This window comes from Meleagris gallopavo, chromosome 5 (genome assembly GCF_905368555.1).
Source record: "Meleagris gallopavo chromosome 5, MGAL_WU_HG_1.1, whole genome shotgun sequence".
Taxonomy (NCBI): Eukaryota; Metazoa; Chordata; class Aves; order Galliformes; family Phasianidae; genus Meleagris; species Meleagris gallopavo.
The window spans coordinates 50550153-50574811 of NC_139408.1; the positions used below are offsets into that span (position 1 = coordinate 50550153).

At 39.5% G+C, this 24659-nt stretch overlaps 1 protein-coding gene across 2 annotated transcripts in view; it reads left to right on the forward strand.

Moving 5' to 3' along the window:
- The window catches only part of KIF26A (kinesin family member 26A), a 98177-nt gene that overhangs the window by 54759 nt on the left and 18759 nt on the right, over positions 1–24659 (forward strand). For both annotated transcript variants that reach the window (XM_085225724.1, XM_085225725.1), the window contains one exon: positions 16053–16236. In XM_085225724.1, coding sequence (XP_085081850.1) covers positions 16053–16236 — 184 coding nt within the window. The remainder of the gene's footprint in view (positions 1–16052; positions 16237–24659) is intronic.

A 24659-nucleotide genomic window follows, 5' to 3' on the forward strand; every position in this document is an offset into this window, starting at 1 on the left:
CAAATATTAGAACCAGCAGACAGAAGTGTATTAAGAAATTAAATCAGTTTTAAGCCTTTTTCCCCTCACTCTGATCTGTCATAGAAGGAGAAAAAGCTTTGATTAACAGCCGACTGTGCCACACAAGCAAATTGCCAGACATTACTCAATGGTCATGTTACTGAAGGGGTGTGGAGGATTTAGCAGAAAATGCAGTTTCTCAGTAGGTCACTGTCAGAATGAGAATGCTGGAGTAAAAAGTGTAGCTCATCAGCACTGTTGGCTGTGAAGAGGCTCCCAGTTGACCCTTACAGTGCAGGTGAAGTTTTAAGTGGGCATTCCTCAGGTTTAAGAAAAATGCAAGTGGGCTTTGCCTATTGGTGTGGACTGAGCCATGCCTTATTGTAGTACTCCATACTTTGTATGCGTTTTCCAGAGCCTTTTTTTTTTTTTTTTTGTATAAGCAACCTGAACAAACTTGAAATTACCGAGGGAAAATATGTGAGAAAGTTGTAGGACCCTTCTGTGAGCTGAGTTCTCTTACGCTTTCAACTAAGTAAATATTGACTGGTTTTGGTGGAAAGCTGTAATAAGCTGTTAGATTTTGTCAGCCAGACACCTGGGAAAGGGTGGAGGTGTTGTATCCAAGAGTAGGCAGAAAGACAGTGAGGAGGAGTAGAATGAACTTGGGTGGAGGTTAATTGTCTAAAAAGAAAATACCACTCCCTTGAGAGAAAAATCAGGTCCCCCTGAAAATGAAGCCATTGCTATTCATTTGTGATTTTTTTTTTTTTTTTTTTTTTTGCCTGTTAGTGGCTGGTGACATGGCAGTGCTGCCTGTACCATCACCTAAAGTTTTGTTCTTTTGAGTTTCTGGCCTAGGTATCCAAAGCAAGTGTTTGAGTAGTGATGGGGTAGATAAGAGAAATCAAAGCTGTTTGGAGGAAACTGTGTATAAAGCCAACTGACCCTGAGCAAGATTGAACAGAAAACAAGCTGTATTGCATCTTAAATTTTAATATTCTTTGATATTGGATTGTTTTTGTGTCTTTTCAGGCTGGTTTGGGCACAGGGTTGCACTTGCTGCTGTGAGACCGTTGTCTTCGAAGCAGTGATGAATTACACTTCCAAACACAGCACTCACTGTGCACTCCCTGGTTTCTAGGTCTCTAAATTATTTGCAGTGTTGCTGGGCTTCACTAGATTAAAATCAGTTAAGTTAATAAATCTGGAGAATCACAATGGTGAATCACACCCATTATCTTTCCACTCATCGTATTTCTGCATGTTTAGGAAAGCTGTGTCAATTTAGACATGACATAAAACATTACACGATATGCTTTTTACAAGCAGCTTTCTTAGCAAAACATAACATACAATCTCTGAGTAATGCAATTGAACATCTTATGAGTTAAAATAAGCATAGTCTTTTCCTAGATTCAGGATATTCCATCATATTGTAATGCCTGTGAGTTGTGGATTACAGAATCTAATTATTCACTAATGAGCAGTAATGGTACATATAAACTAAGGGTCACTATCCTATTACAGGCACCTGATGGTTCACTGATAAGCATTTGGTCATTAGATTGACCATAAAATATAGTCAATAATTGAGGTTAGTCATAGAGCAGACACCTTATCAGCACTAGGCATGGTGGGACAGCTTGCCAGTACTCTGTGTACTGATTGTGCTGTGACTGAGCATATGATTAGGGTATTGAAGCAGTCTGTATCTAATGAAACTGCAGGAAAGGCATAGCAGTATTAGCACAACCACTAAATGACTAATGCGTTTTTGTTCCAAGCTTCAGACACTTCAATTAGTTCCAATAAACTCTGATCTAGTGTAGCGGTAGGCAGAGGATTCAGATATTTTGTGTACATGCTTTCATTATGCTAGTCAAAATTTGTAATGTTTTGGGGACAGATGAAATCTAGGTGGCTTTGAATGAAAAATGATGGAAATAATAAATGATGTCATTACCGTTTTTACTTCACTTTTTCAGTTTTATTTTTGCATTTTTAAAATTCAGATTTCTTATGAAGACAATAGCTGCTGCCTGATTTAAAAGATGAAGCTGACAGTAGCAAATTAGATGTCTACATGTTCTGCTTTAAGATTCACTCATGCAGTTCATGTAGGCTTGTGCATATAGATCTAAACTTAGAATGTGTTCCTTAGCGTTTTGTACCGTGTGGAACATTAGTCAAATAGTCTACCTCTTGAAGGCTTTTGAAGAGATATTGATTTTACTGTGCTTCAAACTGTTGCTGAGAAAATAACCTCAGAACCATTCTTTCATGATTTCTTTCTTTCTTTTTTTTTTTTTTTTTTTTCCATGAGGATGCCTTAACTTTCATAAATTATTTAATACAGTGAAGGATGCAAAATGCCTTTTGTCTGTCTGAACTGCTGTTCAGGCGTCTGTGATGCGACCTTGGAAAGTAACCATAGAAACACGTTAAAAGCATCAACTGAAAATCAGTAGTTGGGTTTGACAGTGATGCAAATTCTGTGAAAGAAGATTATGATGTATTAGGAACACTTGAGGCATATATTACTGCTAACCTGTTAAACCTGATTATTCCATGTCAGTCAGTACTTTCAGAATTTAATACAGAGGGAAAAAAAAGAACAAAAAAAAAACATACTTTTTTTTTTTTAAACTTCCTATGTTTAAGATGTTTCCAGCTAAATCACTTCATCCTGCCATTCTCTGTCCTTCTAAAAGCAAGAATTCTATTTCTGCTAAGCCATAATGTAGTTCACCAATTCTCTGTATTTAATAGCTGTAAACTTTTGCCCTGTACCCTGCTGGGATGTGCTGGTATCCTGGCTTTGTGCAGAGCTGGTATAATTTAAATCTCTTTGACAATTTAAGTAGATAACTCGGTTTGAGTAAGTAGTAGTTCACCAGAAGGTGAAGAAAACGTGTGACGCATTGGATCCTGAGCCAGACCTTTTAGTGCTGAAATGTGGTAGCCAGGCCAGTTTGTGATGTTGCAACAGAAGTGCTTGTGAGGATTACAGGTAACTATAGTAAATTTTTGGTGAATCACAAGTCAGAGGAAGAAGCAGAGTCAATTGTATCCTCACTAAGGATAGTTCACATCCAAGAAATTTTATGTTGAAGTGTCAGAAAATTAAATTTGAATTAATTACCAGGGAAGGTGGGATCCTGGCTTTTCCTGGCCTTGTTGACAGAGGTAGCCAAACAGCTGTGCATGGTTTGTCTCCTCTTTGTGGGTTTGTGACAGTATCATGGGAACTCTGAGGCTCTTCCAGGGGCAAAGCAACTTACTGACATTAATGCAGCTCAGCAGCCGCTCGGAGCATCAGCCCTTCTTCATTAAATCCCCACAGTGTCCTACTTCCTCTTGCTACCATCCAGTCATTGTTAGAAGGCAGTCGGGAATGGTGGCTGAGCAATCTGATGGCCAGAGCATCCAGATGTTTCAGAGGATGCCAAATGTGTAATTCCCATTTTTCCCTCAATGAATCTCTCCTCAGAATCTGGTGAGCTGGAGCAGCCCGGTCTCTGCAGAGTGTCGCCCCACCACAGGATACTGGAAGTGTAAAACCTTCGCAGATGCCTTTTCCATGCTGTATGGTTTCAGGTTAGATATTAGGAAAGATATACTCTCAGGAGAGTAGTCAGGCACTGGCACAGGCTGCCCAGGGAAGTGGTTGTTTCACTGCCCCGCAGGTGTTCAAGAAACACGTGGATGTGATATTTAGGGACGTGGTTTAGTAGGAAATACTGGTGGTAGATAGACAGTTGGACTAGATGATTGTAGAGATCTTTTCCATCCTTAAGGATTGTATGATTCTAAAAAACCCTCATGCAGATGTGCAAATGGAGATGGAGTGAGTGACACTGGAGGGCTTGCCTCGTCCTGCTGGTGCCATGCCGTGACTGCTGGAATGCTGTTGCTAGCAGCCCCTGATGTGTAAATGTGACCTGCATATAGCTCAGTGCTATGCAGAGACAGGAGATGAGGCAGGGTGTGTAGCACTGTGTAGTATCTTGTATCATCTTTGGGCAGCTAAAGCTTTCCTAGTTGCTGTGGCAGCATAATAGTGCCTATAATTAAGGACAAACGAAATAGTGTATGGCTTAGGTATATCCTGTTTAGCTTTTGCACATAAGGAGGATAAATGAGAAGATAAGACTGAATTTAGTAGGCTTTGTCTGTGCAGACAGAAATGGCTCTCGGAGCAGTGTGTTTAAGAGCGAGACATCATTACTGGTATTGTTACTAATACTGCATCATACCATATGCTGATAAAGCACTATGTAAATTAAGCCAGGTTCCCTGCTATGAAGAGCTCATCTGTGAAGACTGAGACTGGGGAAGACAGCTGGGGACACAGAGCTGTGGTTCAGCAAAAAAGAGGAGGTAAAGAAGCCAAAGTAGTTGAGAAGAAAGGGAACAGTAGAGTTTTGGATATTGGCACTTCTGAGTTGATCAGTACTGAAAGTGTGAAGAGGTGAAGTGTGAAGAGTCTCAGAAGTCAGCAGATTTGAGATCACAATATGGCTGATTAATATGATTAATTAGATTGGGGAGGCTTTGAATGATCATCTGTGGTGGAAAGCCAATGGTGAGGATTTGAGAGAGCCCTGAAGGGAATTGGCTGAGAAACTGGGTTTGTGTTGACTAGATGAAGAAGTGGCGCTGGGCACCTAAGAGTCATTGTCTTGGCAAATGAAGCTCCCCAGTTTAGAAGAAGTGTTCATGATTCAGACCAAGGAGGGATTGTGCAAGGCATCAGTGTCAGGGAAATGTTTGGGAGGCTGGGCCATAGGGGAGGTGTGGGACCAGGGTAAGCTTTGCTGGAGGTGGCAAAATAATGCAAGGAGGGAGGCTGGTGCCAGCCAGGATGGCAGGAAATATAAGAAGGAAGGGAGAGAGTGAAAGAGGGGAAAAATGAATTTAGTGGGGTGAATATATTGTAATGGAGAGGATGTTCTAGGTCTTTATTCTTTCATAGCAGAAGCTAAATTAAGGCACAATAGAACACTCACAGTGCTTCCTGCTGACTATTTGCCTTAAAGTTCTTTTTCATGTGAGGCTGTCCTTTAGAAAAGCTGATTTTTGTGAGCCCAAGTGCCTTGATGGATAATACAGGAGGTTTTGGAGCACCAGAGGCAGCCTCCTTAGGAGATGAAATGACTTCTTGAGCTGTTTTAGGTGACTCTGTGCAGACAGTATTGCAGTATTGGATTTGCTCTGTGTTCTGAGATGTTTGTGACGCTCAGAAGGAAGAACAAAGCAGAGTAACTTGAAACAGATGTGTTCACAAATTCATGGTAGGACAGAATTGGTGCCTTCAGAGCTGCCAAAGTTTGAATTTATAGAGATACAAGAGATGGATGGAATGTGCATGTGTGTGGGGTAAATGGTGAACTGTGAATGGAATTATAAACTAGTGAGAAGCCTGAAGCATTTATAGATGATCTGACTGGAGTCATGCAGATGCTTATTTTCTTCTCTCTCTGATCCTCTGCTTTCATTAATTTAATATTTTATCCTCTAATTTAGGGTTTTTCATATGATCTTGTCTGTACTTCCTTATTCATCCATAGCTGCACGTACCTCCTTATGCAGTTCATCTGAACATGCCCCTTGTCAAGAGGAACATTTCTCCCACTTCACCCATCCCAGCCCTTTTCCTCTGTCTGCTTATTTTTGCCTCCTTGGCTCCTGAACATCAGTGCCTGTTCTGGCCCCATTATTTGGGACTTCTCAGCTTGGTGGCTGTGGCAGCTGCACTGGTAGTTTTGTTGCAGCAGGAATGGGGCATTCCATTGGTAAAATGATAATGGCGACTTTCCTGTAGGGCTGTAATTTGACAGTTTGCACCTGTCTCACAACTTTATTGGTGTCTTTCAGGCTCTTTCAATAACATACTTAACTATTTTAATGCTTTATATTAAGGCATGGCAGACTTAGCAATTGAAATAGTAAAATTGGACTGATAATAAAGCATTTAGCTCTCGTGAGTGATTTGCAGTCTCTCTGACACTCAGTTTACTGAGTGTTGTGTGCAGTTTGTAGGGTGTGTGCATTTTCACACTGACGCTGGCTATGTTCTGAGCTCAACTGCTTTGCTTGCTTGTGCTAGTGGCAAAATGAAATGCTTTGCATTATCATTTATAACAAAAATGAAATGTCAAGGCAAAATAAAGCACCAGCTCTACAATTGCGGGAGCTTGACCAACTGCAAGATTTCAAAACCTCCCTCATCCTTCCTGTTGGATGATGGAGGGTGTTTCCAAGTGCAAGGTCTTGCACCTGGGTTGTGGTAACTTCCACTATGAGTGCAGTCTGCAGAATGAAAGATTAAAGCACAGCCCTGCTGAAAAGGACCTGGGGATAGTGGTGGATGGCAAACTGGACATGAGCCAGCAGTGTGCCCTTGCAGCCTGGAAAGCTTAATGTATCCTGGGCTGCATGAAAAGAAGCATGACCAACGGGGTGAGGGAGGGGATCCTGCCCCTCTGCTCTGCACTGTGAGACCTCATCTGGAGTACTGCGTACAGTTGTGGAGTCCTCAGTACAGGAGGGATATGGACCTGTTGGAGCCTGTCTGGAGGAGGACTGCAAAAGTGGTCCAGGGGATGGAATATCTCCCCTGCAAGGACAGGCTGGAAGAGTTCACTCTGGAGAAGAGAAGGCTCTGGGAAGAGCTGAGAGCATTTCAGTATCTAAAGAGGAGCTGTAAGAAAGAAAGGGACAGACTCTTTAGCAGGGTCTGTTCTGATAGGACGAGGGAAAATGGTTTCAAACTAAAAGAGGGGGGATTTAAACTGGATATAAGGAAAATATTTTTATAATAAAGGTGGTGATGCATTGGTATAGGTTGCTCAGGGAGGTGGTGGGTGTCCCATCCCTGGAGACAGCCAAGGCCAGGCTGGACAGGGCTCTGAGCACCTGATGGAGCTGTTCAGTGCAGGGGGGTTGGAGTAAATGGCCTTTAAATGTTCTTTCCAACTCAAACAACTCTATGATAATTCTATGATGATTCTTTTGACATGACACTTCCAAGCTCAGCCAGCATGTTGCTCAGCATTAGTGCTTCTCTTCCCATCGCTCTTGGATTTGCTACACTTATTAAGAAGGAGTGCCCTATGGAGTTTTGAATATAAGGAAATGACTCAGTGGAAGTTAATCAGCATAAAATGAATCTAATCTAAAAGTTATTAGGGAAGCTAGTTGAAGTCCAGAATGAGGTTTAAAATATTCCTTGATAATGAATCTCAAGCTGGACTTCAGGAGTTCCTTGTTTCTCCTGAAGTTTGAAGTTAGTATTTTTTGGTCAGAAAAAGACAAATTTCTCTATCTGCAACAATATGAAAACACGTGTCTTATATTTTCCTGCTAAGTGCTATTTTAAATGGTGCTGAAATTTCAGCCCACTGTATCTCTGAGATGTATTGCTTCAGGACTGATATCAGTTAAACAAATCACAGAAATGCTGGACTTTAAGCTTGTGTGTCTCTCCTTTGTTTAAAAATACTCATTGAGTGTGCATAAGACTTTGGTGATTTTCACTGTATCATTTAATACTGTCAGTGCATTTAACTCTGTAACACTAGGTATAAGTAAATACCTCCCCCCCCCCCAAAAAAAAAAAAAAAGTTATTTGCTTGGCAGTATAAATGTCAAGCCTTTGACTAAGTATGTGAAATAAAACCTGGGTGAAGGAAGAACCGACCTTCTGTGGATTTTCTAAATGTGCACTGATATGTGGAAAAGAGGGAGCTGAAGGTTATGAGAAAGGTATGTCTGTGGGGTCAGTGTGCTGGGATGGAGGAAGGTAACCTAAAAATATAACCACCCTCAGAGTTAATGGAGTCTTTACAGATGGAAGTGACCAGAAATGAGAAAATCTTGCATTAGTGGGCCCTAGTTTAGCCCCACCTGTGCTTCAGATGTCCCCCATGTTAGCTGTGTCCTGCATTTTCTCTCATCCTTTTCAATCACAGACGTGCCTGTTCTTTCCTGGGAGCAGCCTGAATGAGCAGAATGTTTTTGCTTTTCATACCAGATTGTTTTTGATGAATAGCATGGAGTGCAATATCCTTTGTAACAAAAATAATGAATTGCCTGATAAGTCATTTTGATGCTGGCTTCCTTCTGTATATCGGGAGCTGGTATTGCAGAGCAAAATGTTAAATGATCTATTAAAGTAATTACTTCAATAATGAATGGCTAGTTAGCACCATTGTTTCTGTTCCATTACTTTTTAGTTTTAAAAGTGGCTTTATTACTTTTTCTTGATAGAATACAAATGAGACTTTATTTTAGTCTCATTTGTATTCTCTCTTCATTTAGAGAAAAATTTAGTTTTTCTCAACCTGTTTCGAGAGTTTGTGTCCTGCTGGCAAATAAATCCAACCGTTTTTGCCCTAAAGTGTGTGCTTAGATTGATGTGGTTCTGCCTCCTTTACCTCAGTTCGTGAAATAGAGCGAGACAACACTGCTGGCAGTCAGGTAGCTGTGTTTTCAATACGGAGCTATCTATGTTGTGTGCGACCCAGAAACTGGCATATTTCTATATTAGGTGTTGACAGTCTTGCTTACATAAAGATTAACCTACATGGGTTTTCAGCAGTTTGTCATACGGCACAAGTGTAAACAGTGAGCATAGAAGTATGGCAGTGTGTGCAACTGCTCCCGCTTTGTTTAACATCATTAGTAAGTGGAGCTGGAAATGGACGTGGCAGACTGCGGTGCCTAGCTGCTACCCTGGTGTGTGTATAAATAAGTTCATTCTTGATCCTTGGACCTGGCTGTTGAAGCAACATTCCTTGGCCAAAAAAGTGTCTTAAATTTGCATACTGAGAGGAATATAGATCTGACATCACTCATAACAATTTTGTAACAGTCAGCTCAGAAACCACTGTTTTGGGAGAGTGGAAAAAACAGTTGAAGTGTAAAAGTCAGCAAATGCTGCCCTTTGGTGTTACTTAAATTTTGGGAAAAATTACAGAGAAGAGCTATGAGAATTCCTTCTTGGATTCTTGTTTGGAAATCGCTTGGTTGGCTGCTTCTGTTTAAGTAGTAATGTGCGGCTGAGAAAGCGTATCATCTCTTGGGTCTGTACACCATGGGAAAGCTCTTCTGGTGTCAGCTGTAGTCTGCAGGTTTATTTTAACCTGTCATTCTCCCAGAGGTCTTTCTGAGTTTGGCAGAGAGTGGCTCTGTCTGGTCTTGTAGTGAGGTCCCTGAATTCAGAGGTATCTCAGCTATTGCACACCTGTCCATCAAGCCTTGATTCTGTACGTAGTGAAGACGTGAACAGAGTAGGGGGAGAGTAATGAAGGTGTTCAGAAATCAAGGGAACTTGGTCTGTAAGAGGTTGGAAGAACTGGGACTGTTTTTGTCTGGAAAGGAGAAGGCTGAGGGATGCTTGCAGTCTTCATACAGGTAACAGCTGCAGCAGCAGAAGGAAATAAGCTCCTCTGCATGTCTTCTGGGGAGATGGAGGGGGATAAGGAACATAAATTACAGCAAGGCAGATTTATGAGAGAGACACGAGGTGTGAATTTTCTAACAGCAAGAATAGCTAAAAGCTAGAACTGACTGCCTCAGGAGGCTGTGTCTTGCTTTCCCTGAAGTTTCTAAGAACAACTTGGGCAAATATGTAATGGAAATACGTTAGGTAGAATTCATCCATGGGAAAATGCAGAAAGTTCCTAATATGTCAGTGTAGCTGATATATATATATATATATATATATATTTTCTGCCTTTCAGATTTTAATAGGAGATAGTAAGAGAACATTGAGGTCACTCAAAGTGAGAAGCTGACATTCCAGCCTGAAATTCAAGCTATGTGCAAGGTGCAAGGCTTGAACTTAATCTCATGTTGAAGATACTTGGCAATATCGCCACAGTATTAGATGGAGTTTGACATTTTGGAATGTTTTAGAATGATGTTTTTCTATTGAAATTTATTTCTGTCACCCATTATAAAAACATCATTGTTTGAGGCTATGCATTGTAATCCAAATTATTTATTTGTTGAGGAAGGTAAACCAGTGAAATGAGGAACATTTATTGTTCCTCCTGGCAGTGTGTCTGAACAGCAGAGCTGGGATGGCTAAGCAAACAAAGGTTTGGTGCTGTACATGTATAATGACGCTGAAGTGAGGAAAGTCAGCACATGCTCCTGAAACTAAGTATGCATCACAGAAACCCAGTAATGTTGTTCCAAGGGGAAGAACAGGACATAATCTCAGAATGTAATTCATACTTCATAAGAGATGCCTCGGGCAAAATTTATTGCAGAAATACAGATGGTGACTTTTTATCCTCCGAGGCAGATTTAGATGTTCCCAGCTTTCTGTTTTAAAATGACTCTTTCCAAACCAGTTTTATTTTCCACATTAAATGGTGCTAGTGGAACCTGATACCTTGCTTATTTCTGAGTTTGTGTGGTGTTTTGGGCAGTGACTGTATTGTTTCATTGTGCTGTCTGTCTAATTTTAGAACCACAAATCAAACAGTAATAGTAATAATAAAAGTGATAATGCCAACCAAGTTTATTCTGTTAATTGCGGAAGGCTCGGGACGGAATGCTGGAGGGTGTATTGTAGGACATCCGTCTATTTGTTGTCTGTATTGACGAGTAATTAAGGAAACAATAACTGGAACTGCAGATACAATGACAGACTGGGACTTTCCCACTGCTTCCTTTGGAGTTGGTTTGCAGTGGGAAAGGCTTTGATTATGTGATGAGGAGCAATGACTGTGTTGGGTTGGGAACTGAGAAAGTTCAGAAGGATCCTTCTTAAGGGTAAACCTGCATTCAGAATCTTGCAAGCTTTGCAGAAAGCTCAGGATAAAGTTGAGTCTTGAGATATCTGTCAAGATTTGCTGTGGACTTTTGAGCAAACTCCAAAGCTCAGGATATTTGAGACTTAGACTTTGCACTACTTTGGCCGTGACTTGCTCAGTAAAACCCTAAAAAAATGTCACAAAGTGAATGACAGTGATAAGGCTGGCTAAGGATGCTACAACTATGTTAATACATAATGGCTCATGCTGAAATGAATGTGAAGAAGTTTTCTTTTATTATTTTTTCAGTGGAGCTTAATCTGACTTGTGTGGGTTTCTCTGCAAACCCACCTTGTCTAATTAAGTCCTCTGCATCTGTCTCACTTGACTCATTTTAGTATGTGTCCCAGACTATATTTTGCATCACTTTTCCTTGTGAAGCTTAGTAAATGTTAGGATAGCACTTTGTGGAATTTTGTAATTTTGCATCATTATAAAAGCTTAAATTCTACTTTTCTGTTTCATGGAGAAATTATACCTAGATGGAACACTGTTCTTTAGGGATTTAAATTGCGCTGTTTACTTTCACAGCTAAGATGTGCAGAATGTGTATAGTGAATGTAATGTAGAAGCAGCTTGCAGTACAAAAGAGTATCTGAAATGTCATGCTAACTACATAAAAAGAATATAAAATAAAAAATTGTATTATTTTATTTTACTGGTCAGGCTTTGTAGCTGCCATTGCTGCATACACACATTCTCTAGATGCTGAGAATTTTGTAATTTATCTGGCTGTGCTTTTCCTCTCTGGTCTCATTCATGCATGGCAGAAAAATCTAGTAATCTGTAAATTGTGTTGGAGGGGAAAGAACAGGTTAGAGACTGTCCCTTTGTCATTTGATATTTGAATGCTCCTGCATGTGCCATATATTAGTTTTATTTTCTACCATGACACCTAGCTATGAGAAAAGAACTCTCCAGAGCATCTTAAAAGACATCTTCTATTAGTGATGGAAAGAGTTAAGCAAAATGCAGGCAGTAGATCTCACATCTAGAGGTAAAAATAATATATGCATGTGTCTCTGGAGCTTTAATTGGAAGTGAGGCATAATAGTGGAGCTTAGCTTCCCTTGCAAGAGTGCTCCATAGATGAGTGCTTGAAGTTGAATGGGGAAAACCAAAGGTAGGTGGAAAGTGTGCAAGTGTCAAAGTTGTGAAGAAATACTTGGAAATTACCCAGAAAAACAAATAAGTCTAACACTTAAGTTTTGCACTGTATTCTTTAGAAGTTATAATTTTCCCTTTGAAGAAAAAGACTCTGATACTGTAGAAGTCCAGTCAGTCCACTGTGGTGGTGAAGATGATTTAAGAGCCTTGTCTGAGAGATTAAAATTGAGGGAAAGATACAAATTGAGAGGAAATAGGCACAGCACCTGCAGAAAGTGGTTTGGTATGATCCCAGTTTCAGCCTTTCTGGTGGTGGACAAAAAGGGCACTGTTGATTAGAGGTTGGCCTTCCCTGTTGTCATGGGGCAGATTCTGCTGGAGAAATGGAATGCTGGAATAAAAAAGGACTGGAAACTCAGGTGTAAATTCACTAATGGGTTGTTGAATGAGGACTGCAGGAAATCCAGTATCTTCATGGCAACTCAGAAGTGGCCTGGGAGGAAATATTCTCATGAATTTTACTGAAGTGAGAAGTTTTGTGTGGTTGGATTTTGTTTCATTTGGTTGTGCCCGCATCCAAACCAATGCAGCCTATCTTTTGGTCTAATGAGTACTTGGCTGGGAGACCACCAAGTGTATTCTGGTGCTGTAAGAAGTGCAGAAGGGTTGATGAGCCCTTCTGTAGTTCTCCTTGCCTGGACCAGTCCAGGGGCCCAAGCACGTCATATGAATGCTGCTGCCCAGCTGGATTTTGTAGCAGTTAAAGAGCTAGGCTTTATGTAAGAGCTGAGGATGACAGCTACATATATTTGTATTCAAAGTCTAGAATTAGTTTTATTTTGTTTTCCCCAATTGCTCAATTCTTAACTCCATATATTTTCCCCTTTAGAGAGAAAAGAAAACAAACCAACCCAACAAGCTGTTTGATACTGCTTGTGCAAAATGTCTGTGGTGTTCCTGTTCTAGAAATAACCTCATTTTGATGTCATGTAAACACATAGAGGTTACAATTAAGCTTTGTGCTCTGCTACCTGAGATGAGATACTTTTTAAATATATCATTATTAGTGCAGTTGGCTTGTTGCCTGTCAAAGCACCGATTATTTTCTACAACAGCTACTCCAGTTCCTCTGCTTTCTCAGTTTCCTGTTATCCTTCATGGACATCTGCAGTCCCTTTGCCAAATTTCTCAGCACATCGTGATACTTCAAACTCATAGGAAAAGGAGTTATCAGCACTCTAGCAGTTAATTGCTTTAGCTAGCATATGGCACCGTACTTTGAATTGTGAAAGTCTATAAAGTGTGGATGCTGCTAGGAGTAAATCAGTTTGAAAGGTGGTCTGTCTTGGGAAAGTTAAGACAGCTGTTAGTGGGTTTGGTGTCTTCTACCTGCTTTTTATAGTGGTCCAAAACTGTGTTACTGAACAACGTTGAGAGATGTTATATTTTAATAAAGCTGATTTTTTGTTTAGATGTTTATGTGCTGCTTAGTTTGGCCTTTGTGGGTGCGTTTACTGGTGGTTAGCACTTTGTTAGGTGCTTGAATAAACAACTACTGAGCAAATTTGTTCTTTGTATCCCATTCTCTTTCACGTATTTTTCCCAGAGGAGCTTCTTCAGCCAGATATACTGAAGGAATAATTATTTCATCAGGATGTAATGCATATCTTGATTCTACTTTGAAGACATTCTCTTGAGGAGGTTTTATCATTTCAACAAGGGATCATAGCATGTAAACAAGGAAATAAACGCTACCTTTCATATTAATCAACAAGATGATTAAATAATAACCAGAACTGTTAACTGGTACTTGGAGAGGGGAGGATAATTACTATCTTGAATTCCACAATGAGAGCACAAATGGGAAGATAGACTTTTCTGCACAATAAAGCTGCGTATTTAGGAGGCATTATAGTTTTAGTGTGCAGCTGCAACCCCAGTGAAGTTGTGCAACTGTTTGCCTGGCATCCTGTTTCAGGCCTATATTTTCATACTGAAAAAGATATTATCAAGACTTTTGGGGTTTAGGCAGTTAAATCAGTTCTCATTTCCACTGAAAACCTGAAGTTCTGTGTAAACTCATGCTTGCAGTGTTTTCCTTCACCATGGGACACAGTTCCTGCTTGTCTCAGGGTGCAGCAGGAGTCAAAAACTGTTACTTTGCTCAGAGGCAAGAATCCAGCTTATTTCTTACAAGATGGTGGTTCTGGCTCTGAGTTTGGGTCTAGAGTCTTACCTTTTCATCACATGACTCTGTTTTCTTCTAAATATTGCAGTGTTTTTAGAGGGAGAAAGAAGCACACAGGGTGTCTACATCTCTTGATTCTGATGAAGAAAAGGGTCCAGGAATTTAACTTACATGTTGGGCAACGTAGAACATTGAGCTGGGAAGTCTGGAGGTCCGTAATTCTTGTTCTTAGCTGTGTAATCCTGACCCAAGTGAGTAATTTTGATCCTTGGGCACAGCCAGGTCTTTGAACTGCTACTTACTTGATGCTAACAGTAGTGTTGCTGGAAGAGACTGTGCAGCCCTCCCACTCTCAGTATTCTGTTTTGCTCCTGACCCGCTGTAAATAGAAGCAAAGGAAGAAGTTCCTTCACAGATCAGCTTACTAAGATAATGGAACCTGAGGCTGAATCATCACTAGATTCATGGAAAAGTTAAAAGTCTAGTTTTACCCTGAGTTGAAGATGACAGCATAGCACTGCCTTAGTTTTCCCATGTGTCTGTTGCTTATAATACTTCAGAGATATTGATGCCAGCTCATTCTTGCTGAAAAGTACTTTGAGATTCTGGCCTGAAAGTCATGATGAAAATATAAAGTAGCTGTTGTATAAGGAGACTTCTTGTGGTCGTATAGTTGTAAACTAATTTACCCAAAGTGACAGGCCTTTATATCACAAACGTGCACCAGAACAGTGCATTGCTACCCCTGGAAAAACTGTTGGTATCAGTACCAGCTGCTATAAACAGTTGTACTGAAGTAGCAACAGAAGTACTGTCAGTAGCATGGTCTCAGATCACCCACGGATACTGGTAGTGTAACACTTTGTGCCTTTGCAGGCTTAACTGTCATTCAAAGTTATAATAAAAGATAGCATGCTGGATTCTTTTATGATATGTATCTGAAGGCTGTCTATCTACAGGCAGTCTTAAGGTTCATCACACATGTTTGAGTGGCAAAATGCTGCTTGGCTTTGACAGAGCTGAGATTTCACCCTCACAGCAACAGCCAGTTACCTGCTGTCTACTCACTTATGCAGATACGTGTTCTACGTAGCTCTGTAGGGTGTTTTTTCCCATGTGGGTTTTGATGCAGAGTTGAGTTTCTGGTTTGGTTTTGTTGTTTTTTTTTTTTTATTATTTTATTTTTTTGCTATACTGTTTGGTGTTGCTGGTGGGGAATAGCATAAAACCTGATTCCGTTGCTATTCTTAATCATAAGGAAGAATGTTACAATTTTAATTGTATGCTTTAATTTATCCTTCATCTTTTATGTTTTGAAATTCTGCATTTCAAAAGCAGGATCATTATAATTTTAAACATTAAAGCTTGTCTCTCTAATAGCTTTCCCTTTTAATGTGGAAAAATGGAATTGAGGAGGAAGAAGCCAATCTTTCTTGAAGGAAATTTTCTGTTATCTGAGGATTTTCAGTGCAGCCAACAAGATAGGATCTAGGCTTAGCTGACTTGAAGTGTCATTCTGTGTCTTGAGTAACTTGTAGTGTACAAAGCATTGCTTCCATAATGTTATCACCAGCAAAATCCATCTGGTTTTTACAGTGACAAGGAGATTATTTCAACTTTTTATTACATTAGTGAGATTTTAGCATTTTAGGGTTCAGCTGTCAAGCTGTCAAGGGAGGAGAGAGAAGTTAGGTTATAGTTGAAACTCTATTGAAGGAGAAATTAACTTAATACTTCAGTCATAATTTTTCTACCCACACTTACTTTTATTAGTCCCCTGATGTTTTGTCCTTATTGAATCAGATTAGAATGCAAAGACTTGATTTGTTAAAGCAGGCAATGATGACAATGAACATCTGTTTGTCTGGTCAAGATTGCCATTAACACCTAGTAACATGTCCTTTCTCACTATTACTTTTATACAGAGCAGCACAGAAGCTTAACCTGTCTTCGAAGAGAAAGAAATACCATCCACCCCTGCCACACACACACGACTTGTCTATTTATGCTACTAACTTTAGTGGCATCCTGCAGCTCTGTCCTCCCCCAGCACCGCCATGCCTTCTGAGAGCTGTGTCCAAAATCAAGGACAACCCTGGCATTGGAAAGGTAACTTTGGATTTCGATTTTTTTGAAATAGATGTCCAGATCAATTTTAATGGGGCTGGAAGTTTTCAGCCTAGGTCAGGGTTGGATAGGCTCAAGGGAATGGTCTTGAGTGAGAGAGGTACACGCCATCTGTCTGAATATGCCTGAGAGCTGTTATCATTTGTTGTCTTTAGAAAATGTTTGCAGCCTCAGAGCAAAATTTTGGCTATGCTGAAACCAGCTAACATCATTGACAACAATACTGACAAAGGTTATTTTGTCCTTTCTTCTCTTAAAGCAAAATTCCTCTCTTAAAGCAAGAAAAGAATTACTTTTGTTTTCTTTGGTCCAAAATCAGTGCACATCCAGGTGTCACCTTTGGCAGAAGCAGTCTCTTTGTTACCAGCAAGGCTCAGCTGCTGATGTTGTCTGTGTGCAGCGAGTAAAGGAGATAGCCACAGGTGCTTGGTTTTCCTCTGCTTCACATGTCAGTGTAAACCAGGAGTAATTCTGTGGAGATCAAGTGGCTAGAGAGAAATAGATGTATCTCCAGCTTGGGAAATCTAGCACCTTTCAAAGTGTAATATTTGTGCTAATTTTATTGAAAATTAATTAAAATACAACGTAATTACTTAGAGCTTTATTCATATTTATAGCAGTTTAATCACTTACATGACAGTCCAAATACTTACGTAAATAAGTTACAAGCGATTGGTGTTTGAAGATAGAATTGAAATATTTAATGTGCATAAGAAAGCTCAAATAGCACCTTGACTAACCATAAGAATCAGCATTAATGTAAAGAGATTGTCAGCCTAAATTCTTGTAACTGACATGCTGTTACTCTCAGAGCATACTCTGTATTCTCTTAAGCTGGTGAGCTTGTGATAAATAGAAAACAAAGCAGTAATTAGGGTTATCTCTAAGCACGTGGAAACGTATACAGGAGAATGTTGTTTCTGCTCCTATTTTAAAAATGTGTTAGAAAAATGATGCAGTATTAAATGGTGGAATGCAGGAAACGTGACACTGTAGAGATTCTGAGGTGAAAGAAGAGTTTGTCAAGGAACATCCATTCTATGCTTACGTTTTAGCAGAGCCCATTAGAGCCTGCCTATTTTCCCTGAGGCTTAGCACTTAGCTGTGGCATGAGGAGCAATGTGGAGCATTGCATTTCTGAAGCTCTTGGGCTTAGGAAGGCCTTTAAAGTGTGCTTACATCTCCCTGTGCTGACAGCTCAAAGAATTGTCTCTACCTCACCACATTCACACACCTACAGCTGTGTGTAGCTTTTCTCTTACACTTTGAGGGTGGTCAGTGGAGCTTATCAGCATGACTTGTGCCTTGCAGAAAACTCTGGTTTAGCTGATGTCTTCAAACAGATCAGCAAAGTCTAAACATCAAGTGAACGATCCCAGATGGTAGGAAATCATGCCTTAGGTCATGTGGTCTACCAACCTTTTTAATCGGGGAGCAGAGAAAATGTCTTTCAAAGAGCTATCAGTATGCAGCAGATCAAAGCAGGACCTTGCACCAACCCACAGACCAGGGCTGTGCCCACCTGCTAAACTGCATGAGCTTCTCCAGCATGGAATATATATTTCACTGAGGGAAAAGGTAGATAGACAACATGTTGCAGAGCATATACATATAGAGAGAGAGAGAGAGAGAGTGAGCATGCTGGCAGTGTGGCTTGTATTTCTGTCTTGTCTGGCAGATTGCACCAAAGAATTCTCAGATTTTATGGATCAACAAGCTGGTGTTTGACTCTCTGTTGTGTAGCTGTTGGCTGAAAATATTATTGGAAGTATTGTTTGTTTGGGTCCAAGATTCCAGCTATAGACTTTTCATCATGTACTTGACCAACATTTGGAAAGCCCTTGTGCTGTGCTGGAAATAAGAGCTCTGCTAATAGCATCTTTCATATATGAGTTAAGACTGAAGAATATCAAAATGGTGATGGGGTGTGCTATTTCCCTAGTTTTAATGCTCCTCAAAAAATAAGGTAATAAGACATCATCTCTAACTCATGGCTTAAAATGTGCAATACATCTTAAACCCACTTAACCCATTCATTTTTTTTGCAACTTTATAAATTATAACTCAACAGTGTGTTTTTTTTTTTTTTGGTAAAACAAACAAACCAAACCAAACAGCAGAAATGAAATGTTGTTTATTCTAATTCATAGATGTTATGATCTAAGGAAAATTTCAGTACTATGTAGAACACTCAGTTCTTTAGCACTGAATACTGTGTTTCACCTTTTCAGAACAACGCCAAGTCACTTTTGGTAACATTTAGTTCATTATTGTAGTGGTTACATTCTCTGTGTTTTCCTCTTTATCCAGCCTAGTATCTCATTACAGTAATGATAAGAATGAAGTAACTACCATTCTTTCTCACTAGAAGTATCATTGCAACTGAGAGAGCAATTGGCAAATGTTGGCAGATGTGCTGTGATCCTGTTACCTTTTGGTCCCTCCTCTTCTAACAGCTTTTCACTTTACACTCCTCCTGACTGTCTCTTTCCTCGCACTTTTCTTGCAGCCTGTCCAATAGTAAGTACACGTGGATAGAAGCAATGCTGGATTCTGGAGTCAGTTTTTCGTACTGCAACAGCTGAGGCTGTGGCTGGCTTTTTCTTTGGTTTGTGTGATTGTTCCCAGGTCAGCAGTGTGCCTGGCCCTGTTATTACTGTGCAATTACAGTGGGTTAGGCAGCTGTTGAGGCAGTGTTTTCCTTTTTCACCTCCCCCTTGCTGCTGTTTTTTCTTTCGTGGTTATTTTTGATGTGGAGGACTGCTTTCTTGCTGGTATCTGCTGTGTAGATGAGAATGCAGCAGTATTGATGGCTGCCTTACTTAACTTTACTAACCTGAGAATGGCCCCTTGAGGACCAGTCCTTACTCTTTTCAAGAGGCTGATTCCTCCGAGCACAGATGTCTTGACAAGTTTTAATGTTCCTCTTGTTACATGGCTTCTTTCAGAATATGAGAGGATACCGTACAGCAATACGTAAATTGTGAATTGTGAAGGAGATTGAAGAGATAATATTTAAGGGGAAATGTATATGTTACGTGAGAATGAAAAATGTAGAAACAAACCCATCAAGTGTCAGCGACAGATCAGTGGGAGCAGCATAGCTCCCTTCATAAAAAGTTGAAGTGGTGAATGATACTTCAACTATGGGGAAATACCATTTATATTAGGAGGGAACTAGTGAATAAAGCCAGGATCCTGCACAGAGTAGCTGTTAATCTGTTCTGACACATGCTAGGTAGTCTAATTTTTGTTGTATTTCTCTTGAAAGCTCAGAGCGAAGTACTTGTTTAAGTCAATGTTGAAACATTTAACAATGTCCATTATGGTTGGGTTCTTATATTTCCCCATCTATAGACATTTTTAACTACTCCCTCCACCATTGTTCAAGATTATCTCTTATCTGATATTCAGTGCGATGCATTTAGAAGATACATAGGAAGACAGTGTAGAAAATACGATGTCACTTTAAAGGTAGAAGAGAAAAATGGTCTCCAAAGGGAACCTGGAAACATAGCAAGCCTGATTCACAGGCCAGGCAAAGTTGCCTAGTTACTGAAACAAGAATGAAGATCAAAATTAGCAAGGAGGGATTAATATGATATAATAGAGATCAGTTGATAAGGTTTTTATGGGTGGAACGCATATGTTAGAGCTCTACAGAAGAGTCAGCAAGCATTTGAATGGGGTGATCTGGTTGATTGAGTGTATTTGGGTTTTGAAAAAGCTTTCGACAAGTGCCCTGACCTAGATTTCTCAGAAAACCCTAAGCTGTCATGTATTCTCATGTGGCTTAATAGCTGACAGGAAACAAGGTTAGATTCAGCGCTGGAGCAAAGTTAACCACAGTGTCAAATGCAGGTCCATGCTGTTTGTTGTCTTCCTAAATGATTTGTGTAAGGTGGTGAAGCTACCTATTCAGGCTAGCCAAAGATACAACTGACAATGAGAACTTGCGAAAAGATCTCACCGTGCTGAGATTATTGGGAGGATAAGGTGGCAGATGAACTTCAAATATTAACTAACGCAAGGAAATGTATAGAGGAAAAGCAGCTCTAACTCTGGATGCACAAATGCTAAATTGTAAACGAATCAGTTATAATCAGTTATGACTGTAAGATGTTTTACCAGCCATCATGAAAGCTACAGCATTATTTTTATCGTGAATCTGAGCTTCTGAAGAAATGCTGTATTTGACTGCTCAGAGGCAAGAATAAACATCTTTAGTTGTAAGAGGGTCTGTGAAAGTTTGATATAAATACATGATCATGTATTTGAACAGCCAGTCACCATTCTCTTTACTGACTTTCTTCCTTGATGTGTTAACTTAGAAGAAATTTAATAAAGGATGGTAAGAACTAAGGAAAGATAATGGTTTTCCCTACTTCCCCCTCTCCGAAGGACCCTCTCAGAGGTGAGCTGTTCCTGTTGCTGGATCTAATACCACTGCATGCAGAAACAGTAACATTGTGCTTTGCTGCCAGCACAGGCCTGCACCTAAACCTCTGGTGAACATAAAGGGCCTCACCAAACGTTAGCATCTGTACCTGAAATTTTAAGTTCCTTATTAGATTTTCACTTTCAGAGCTGGCTTACGGTGAATATTTGCTTATCCTATCAAATAAACTTTGCTATAGCCAAAGCACAGGTTCAATGGAGAGATTCCCTATGCTTTAAGTCCTTTTCAAATGGTTTCAAAGTTAAACAAATGAGTAAGAGTTATTCTGAACTGGGGTAGAGGGGAGTTGAAGTTAAGGAACACACTGAACTGAGCGTCAGCTCAGCAGGATCTAACTATGTATTGCCAGAACTGCTGGAGGGGGCAGGAATGTGAAAAGACTGTATGGCCAGTTCTTGCACTTGAACTCACTTACTGATCATGTGAACACAAGGTTTAAATTTGTTCTTATCTAACATCATCATCTCCATACATATCATGCAGTTCTACTGTGGTGAAATGCAACTATGTGGTTTTCACAGAGATTGAATGTGTTAGTGACTTACTACAGCAGAGGTTCTGTATGTATGTATCTTTGCAATTTCTATTTATATAATTTCTCATTGTTTCAAGTAATGTCTTGGAAGGTTGGTTGTAAATATCTTATTAACTTCTTTTACATTTCATGAATACCAGATTATCTATTATCATAAATTCAGCAGAAGTGTGTGGATTTATCCTGTGATACAAATCTTTAATTATGCCTTATGTTTGCTTCTCTTTGCGAAGAGTGCAAAAGGTTATGCACTCTTATGGCTGCTTGCAGGGTTTTCAGTATTCAGGAACACCAAGCAGTAAAAAGTTTAAAAATAAAATTAATCTGGAGTTGTAAGTCTGTCTGAGACATGTGTTTTATATGATCAACAATTATCAAACTCCTATGCGCAAAGGAGAATCCCATTATCAATATAAGCTAAATATAAAAGGAATTTTGTTCACTACCAATAGATGTTACAATACAAATTTCATACCTTTCACTTGAACGTGCCAAAAACATCAGAGTCCGAATCATTTAGCTGAATCCTACTTAAAAGGCAATGATCCAATACACTATGATTCTTGTAACTGAATCATTTTTGTGGTCTCTCTGGGTGTTATTAAATTTAATGTCAGAATAGTAGGAAAGACGTCTGAAAGCCATTTAATACTGTCACTGGAAAGAAGTTAGATTGTGCTCGATTTCTGACATTAATGTGCTACTTAAGGTAATTTATCATATTGTGGTATTAAAAAAGACATCCTTTTTACAGTGGCTGCTGTGTAGCATTCTAATTTGCTATTTTTCTTCAGCATGGTTGGAAACCTTTTTCATGCAAAATGTTTTTTCTGGAGCTCTATTCAGCCCATTCTTTATAATACCGCATCACTTACAACAGCAACTTTAAGTGCTCGTCTCTTTCAAGGATCCTTTCTTTTTTTTACGTTAGAATGACAGAAGCCTCCTATGTGAGACAGTAGAAGGGGAGCTTTTATAGAGAGCCTGAATTGTATATACCTGTCCAACAGACACATCTGACATATTGGTCTCCATTTATGTGTTTTAGACATCTACTTTCTTTTATGCTTTACCAAGCCAAAGCTTATGTCCTGCTAATATGATTTACTGATCATGCAGGGTTTTCTTAAGTGTGCTGCATGTCCCATTCACTGGTTCTTACGATGGTTTGATGACAGATAACAAATAGGTACTTAATTTTGTCATCTTTATTGCTGCTTGTTTCCTAATGACTAGAGTGTTATTTCTGATATAAATCACATATCGTACTAAGTACTTTTCAATCCACACGTGTAGCCCTATATAGTAAAAAGTATGTGCCTCCCTGCTGAAACGCACTGAACTACTAAAACAAAAACGTCAAAGATTGGATTAAAATACACAATTTCTTCTATTTTGTTTTTACCTTTTAAAAACAAAATAATTTTCTTCCTGTCTCCTGGGAGTGGAGAATCAATTCTTCTTTAATAGAGTACAATACAGAAGTGATTTTTTTTTTTTTTTTTTTTTTAAGGTCCCAGGAGAGCTAAATGGTCTTATGCTGGCATAGCAATTTTGCATATAAATTTGCCATCCATCGGTAGTGGCAGCAAGTGAAAGGCTTGTAAGAACTACCAATTTAGCAAGGGTTATATATCTGTCAGTTACAATTAAATCTATGAAAAATATTGGCTCTGAACTAAGACTTTTCTAATTTCATTTAGACTATAGTGGAGAAACAAGTGATTTCATTGGAAAATGGCCTTTATTCAACTGAATGTGGATTCTTTGTAATTTCTTGCTGAGAAATCTTAATTCAGAATGGTGGATGATGTCTAAACATAGTTATTTAATTAACCTGCTGTTATATGCCATTTTGTGAACATTGGACAAGATTAACTTCCTGATTGTGTGATGCCTGTCAAAGATGTGTGTTTCCAGGGAATATTTAGTGTCCATTCAAATTTGATATAATGACATTTATTGCTAAAGACCAAATTGCTTGTTCATTTAGGGATTATGATACTGTAGCAATATAGAATACTATCAGCATTTTTGGATTCCAGAAGAGTGCCAGCACTTTCCCAGATCACAGAGAGATGAAGTCAGGGAGCTTATCTTAACAAAATAAAAAATAAAAAAGGCTTGAGCCCATGTATTTTAAAATCTTACATTGTTTTAATGCATTCCTTCTGCTTTTTTTCCTTCCTGTTCTGTTTGATTTGAAACTTAACTGTATAAGCATCAAATGCTAACAAAGCATCACCATAAACACACGAATACTGCACATACATTGATTTCAAAAGAAGCACCATATGTTACAGTTATGCCTCTGTTAACATACTTGGCTGGGTCAGGGTCTTAATTTCCTCAGCATTCAAAATGCCATGGAGTATGATAATTACTTGGTGAATTAGTAGAGTTTTTTCTGTCTACATGTCTGCCCCAAATTAAACTCTATAGGTTATTTGGCACCCTTTGCTTCACTGAAAGATGAAGGATCAACTTGATGATATATGCTGTAATTTTTGTGAACATACTCTGAAACAATATTGTAGAAGTCTATGGTAGTATTAGGGATGGAATCCAAATACTCTATTTCTTTGTTTCAAGTGTGATAGTCCTTCCCCTTCCTCTGGTATCAATGTTGATAGCCCTTCCATCTTTCTTGATTACAGGGTAATAATCAATGTGAACCTGACTGTCGTAGTCTCTTGGCTGTTTCTGTCTAAAATTGTGTAGGTTTGTGTCATTCTCTCTGCTATCACTGGCTCTTTTCTCTTAAAAAATCACCCTTGGATGTGATTTCTTCTGAGATGACGCTTGCCTCACTGGTCTTTGAGGAGTTTCATGTTCACTGATGCATGGCTTTGCTGCATCTCCATTCAGTTCAGCATATCCAAAATATATGGGATGTATTAGGGGAGACTGCTAGCTTGCCTCTGGCCATCAGTCTCACATTCATGTCTTGCTGTCAGAGAGTTGCCTTGAAATTTGGTTTTCACGGTTTCTTGGTCTGTCTCTTGCTTTTCCCAAACCTGCTTTTTGACACTGACGTATCCTCGATGTTTTGTGCTATCTTGCCCTGTCCTGCAGCCAGCCTGTTATTTAGGTTGCTGTCACTCCCTCATCCTGCTCTCTTAACTCCATCTGGTACATTATGTGAAGTCTGGAAGTCACCAGTCCACATGAAGAGGATGTGTGGGGCTGGTGCTCCTGGAGGTCTCAGCATGGGAACAACATGGGGAGAGGGCAAAAGGTCTCGGGTGACCGTTAGGTGTGAAATGGGGTAGACGGTAGTGATGGCCTGCAAGAGGAGAAGGAGTGGTGCCAGCCAGGATGTATTTTCCTCAACTTCTGGGGAGGTTCAGTGTTTAGGTCAGAATTGTTAAATATGCTTCTATATTTAACTTTCAGAATGGTTAAAAATGT